A 4,779-nucleotide genomic window follows, 5' to 3' on the forward strand; every position below is an offset into this window, starting at 1 on the left:
TTTAGCGGCGAGGCAAATTCCTGAAACTATTCATGTTATGAGAGACATCCGCAGTGTGTACAGTGTGTGTTAATGTCCACGTTCACGAAAACCGCTTTGTATTTTGCAAATTGTACGCTAATTTCCTTTATGCAGTAATATAACAATATATAATAGGCGTTATCATTGTAAAAAAAATCAATTTTCGAACTGGTACCTATTTAAATTTATCTATACACAATTTAGGAAGATTCAATTATAATATTAGCACAACAAATTAACATAAGTACATTTGGAAATATATAATAATTTAAATGTATAATAAAATAAAGTAGCTAAATTATCTAAACGATTTACAATATCCACGTGTTACTCGTGTTCGTCGTTCCACTTCATGCCCATTTGCTGTTATAATAAAATAAATACACAACACATACATCCCATATAATCTACAAATACTCGTGGAAAGTGAGAACCGTTAACACTTGCTCAGGAACGGTTCACAACTACAATGCGGATATGGTACTGCATCCGCACCTCTGTAAATGCACGCTGCTGTAACATTAAACACCTACAGCACACATAAAATGAATACATTATAAATGCACACAAGCAAGTCAATAGAAACTTCTGTGGCATATTTTTGAACCATTGATTAAAACTGGATGAATCATAATATCAAATCATTTTCATTACAATTATACCATCTTTCTTCCTCTTAGTAGATGCCTCTCGGCTGTCTACATAATTTTTGTAATACATTTTTAATTGTTAACTGGTATCATACGATTAACCATACTGACAGACGGTGTGAATTTTACCGCTATATAATTTTATAAATACAATATCTACTAAAAAGCATATTTGAAAAAACACCATTAGATCCCTAAAAAGTAACAAACGTAAGGTTTTAATTCAAATGTAAAAATCAACATTAAATACTTATAAACCCACGGGAACATAAATGGTATTCACTATGCCCACGCAATACCACACACCGTCTAAACTATGAAAGAACCTTGACTAAATAAAAGCTTTCTGTTAACAAGTTATTATTACAGAGTCGGTACATTACCAATCAATCAACCTGAACCGTAGAACATACAATAACGTTTAGGTTTATTTTATACAATCTTGAAAAGTTTCTTCATTGAGAGTATAAAAAACAACCAAATTAGTTAATATAGCAGCTTAACTAACGTTTCCATTTAAAATTACTCATTCTGTGTTCTAAGATCGAGAATAAATAGCCTGTTTTCGTTATTGTTATAAAAAAATCTATAAAAGCGGAGTCCTTGCCTCGTAACAGGGTCAAGGTCCCAAGTCTGAACTCTTAACCTGCATGGACAAAGAGTCTTAGAAAAGAATAAAGATGACTCGTGTCTGCCCCGTACACCTCTGGTCGAAGTTTATAGAAAAATAAGATAACCCGCTTGAACGACTTTTTTTATGTACTAATAATAAATAAATAAATAAATAAAATCTCTTAATTAAATCCCATTAATAATTATGTCTCTCAGTATTAACTATTAAATAATAAAATATAATAAATGATTATCATTCACAAAGCATAAACTTATAATAAACGAGTTAAGGCGCGCACCCTGTTAATTTCAGCCTAAACGTCAAACACTTAAGACCTAGACTGAGTCTAACTTTATACCTACAAGTACTAGGACAGCATAAGCAGCGAGCGCTCTACAAGCACTAGATTCTTAGTACAATCATAAGTAAGCACTATCCATTCTGTAAAAGACTGGACGTTAGACAATTTAAACTTTCTTATGGCTATTTGTCAACTCATTGTTCTATATCCCACGGTATTCATTGCACTAAAGAGCAATTACCATTGGTCTGCATTGGTTCAATTCATTTTGTACACCATTTAAATTTGTGCTAGACTATTTCGGCCTAGGTTACGCAATAGCCGTTAAGAAGTATTGTAAAGCATTGTTTGATGGTTTGGACGGCCTAATTCCGTCAAATGGGGCCTATCGTTTGAACTGAGATCTAACTACTGAGGTTGGAAATGGGCTATGCTATTTTCAGAATTTTTAATAGAACATGAACCCTGACGGTGTATAATTTATGATTCAATTAATTTATCAATCTATTTATATTAATTCTCTCGTGTTTGTATCCTACAAAATGAAAACTGCAAGTAGTTTATTTCCAAAGTTACATTTATAATAGAAATGAAGTCATCCATGGATATGTTTAGATCCATTCAAATTACTATTATAAAATTTATAATAACGTTTACAATTACGTAGTTAATCTTCTGGATTTTGTGTAAACGGTTGCAAAGCAACAAGATCAAACGACACAACGGCACAAGAATCACGCCGACATAAAAGCACTTTCCAAAACACTCGCAAACAATGTCCACGTAGAGCGAAATGTATTTTAAAGCTCAGTATTAAATTCCTATTTGCGACAACAGAATAGGAATGTGAGGATTTATCTTAATCTACTAAATGCTTAATTATACGAGGTTTTTGTCAAAAAGCGGGCAATAAATTTATGCATGAGTGGCAGGGAATCTTCGGCAGCACGGGATAAAGGAACAATAGTCTTAGGTTTAATCTCGCCTGGTTTTTACATTGAATGGATCCAGTTCGTGTGCGGGTCCCTCCCGCCGCATTTCTTCGGAGACTGACATGCGATCGAATTTGCGTTTTTTTATACGTCTAAAGGATTTGACGGACGTAACTTGAAACTATTTTTGTTTAGAAATTGGCTAAAACGCTTTTAAAATATCTGGACCATAAGGTCACATTTTATTAAATAAAGATAGATGGTTTAGGGCCGTTGTTTATTTTAATTACGATACGATCTCTACAGAGCGCAGTCGCCATGAGATTCGTTTCATAGCATTAACTGCGCGACGATTTTTATCTATGTGTGTTTGAATACTGTTATTTCCAGGATATAGGTAGATAAGGTAGTAAACCTTTCTGTTTAAAAATTTATAAGAGAGTCACTAATATACGGGTATATTTTAATATTTTTTTTTGCTGTTGCCCCCAACGCCCACAAGTAAGACCGGGCGGCATAGCTAGTTATAATACAGCAGTTACAGCCTGTTCATGCTTAGAACAATTCGCAACGATTGCGACTTATAAGTTAAAAGTATAATTCACTTTTATTTTTCTTTTGTTGTGAAAGACAGTTTTATATAAATTTCAAATCAAATTCAGTTCAAACTCACACTCACAGTCAAACATTTATTAATTCAACTAGACTTCCTATATAACTTTTAAATCGTCATATATACACAGCTTATAACATTTACCACCGGTTCGGAAGGCAGTTTCTATAGAGAAGAGCTGGCAAAAAACTCTGTAGTAAACTCAATAGAAACTCTGTTCTCCTTAACCTGCTTGCTTTCATCACGATCATGATCATCACCCTGTTTGATCCCACTGTAGGGACACGGGCCGCCTATGAGGGTTCGAGCAATAAACCACCACGCCAAGATGGTTGGCTGTTACATGTGATCTTGAACTTTTGTTTCTTGGACATTTTTTTTCTTTCGACTTTGTCTTCACCGTTTTGAGCAGTTGTAATGTTGAAAATGTGCAGTTATATTGAAAAATCTATTCATTTCTTGCACGCACACACCACGGTGCAGGCACCACACAACGTCTTCTCATCTTATTTACCAATTTTTAAAGCTTTTAATTTACTTAAATAATAAAAGAAATGTATCACTTCCTTTGCAAAAATGTATTAATTCTAAAACAAAAGCAATTTATATATAAACACTTATTGTGAGCACGGATTGTAATATAAACAATGAAGCAATTATATACATGTAGCAGGATATCTAACATAGTAGGATGAGTTCTTGTAATGCGGCTTACGTCAATACGAAAATCCACGGAACGTAGTTTGTGTCTTATTATGCAAAAAGTATAAATAGCCAAAAGAATTATGAAAACTCTTTTTTATTCTTTTAATTATTGGCAATTATTTCACACGTTCTTCTTTTATAAAATCCTTCGTCTGACGAAGGATAATAGGGAGGACTGTGACGCAGGGTAATAGGGATTAATTTTTATATAAATAGATGTTTATAATAAAAATATTAGCAAAATTGTCTTAAAATCTGCTTTATCATATATATTAGACGTAAAGTTTGTAAATTTATATAAATATCGTTGTAGGGGAAATGAGCGACCGTGCCGCATTTTTTGGCCCGACTTGATGGGGGAGATTCACAAAATTTACCACAGTCGAAAGCCTTATGAATAAGATTGTTTCTCTTTTAGAAACGAAAACTCTTTTAATACAATCATTTGTGAAAAGAAATAACAATATTGTATAAATACTCTCATTATCACGTCTTATTGTGTATATCGTCTTGTTCTATGTAATCTGTATTTTCGTAATCGGAAATTATTCCAAAATTGTGCTGTGTTCTTTTAACCAACATATTAAGAAAAGAAAGAAAGAATTTATTAATATAAATTCTATTAAATATAAACAGGCCGTAAGGAAAATAAATATCATTTTGAAAACATATTTACTTATTTAAAAAAAAATTATCAAGATGTCAAAATTAATTAAATTTATAACATTATCCTACCTTAAGCTAGTCGTTCCCATCTTACAGCATGCCCGAATCACCTAAAATTATCCTTTTTAACACAAGATCACCACAAGTACACAGTCTCAGTGTTTAAAGAATAAAACTTTTAAAGTTCTACTTTTGAATTTCCCGCTCAAGCGAGGAGCGAATCGTGGACGCACGGTTCGCGCACGCGCACTGGCTTCTAGTCGACTGTCAGTCAGAAT

At 33.0% G+C, this 4,779-nt stretch overlaps 1 protein-coding gene across 3 annotated transcripts in view; it reads right to left on the reverse strand.

The window, feature by feature from the left end:
- Positions 1-4,779, reverse strand: part of LOC119828388 (papilin) — a 75,302-nt gene extending 70,523 nt beyond the window's left edge. For 2 of the 3 annotated variants that reach the window (XM_038350515.1, XM_038350514.1), the window contains exon 1: positions 4,571-4,778. In XM_038350515.1, coding sequence (XP_038206443.1) covers positions 4,571-4,590 — 20 coding nt within the window. In that variant the 5' untranslated portion in view covers positions 4,591-4,778. Of the gene's footprint in view, positions 1-4,570 lie in introns of all 3 variants that reach the window. The other variant, XM_038350517.1, reaches the window with a different exon arrangement.

This window comes from Zerene cesonia, chromosome 8 (genome assembly GCF_012273895.1).
Source record: "Zerene cesonia ecotype Mississippi chromosome 8, Zerene_cesonia_1.1, whole genome shotgun sequence".
Taxonomy (NCBI): Eukaryota; Metazoa; Arthropoda; class Insecta; order Lepidoptera; family Pieridae; genus Zerene; species Zerene cesonia.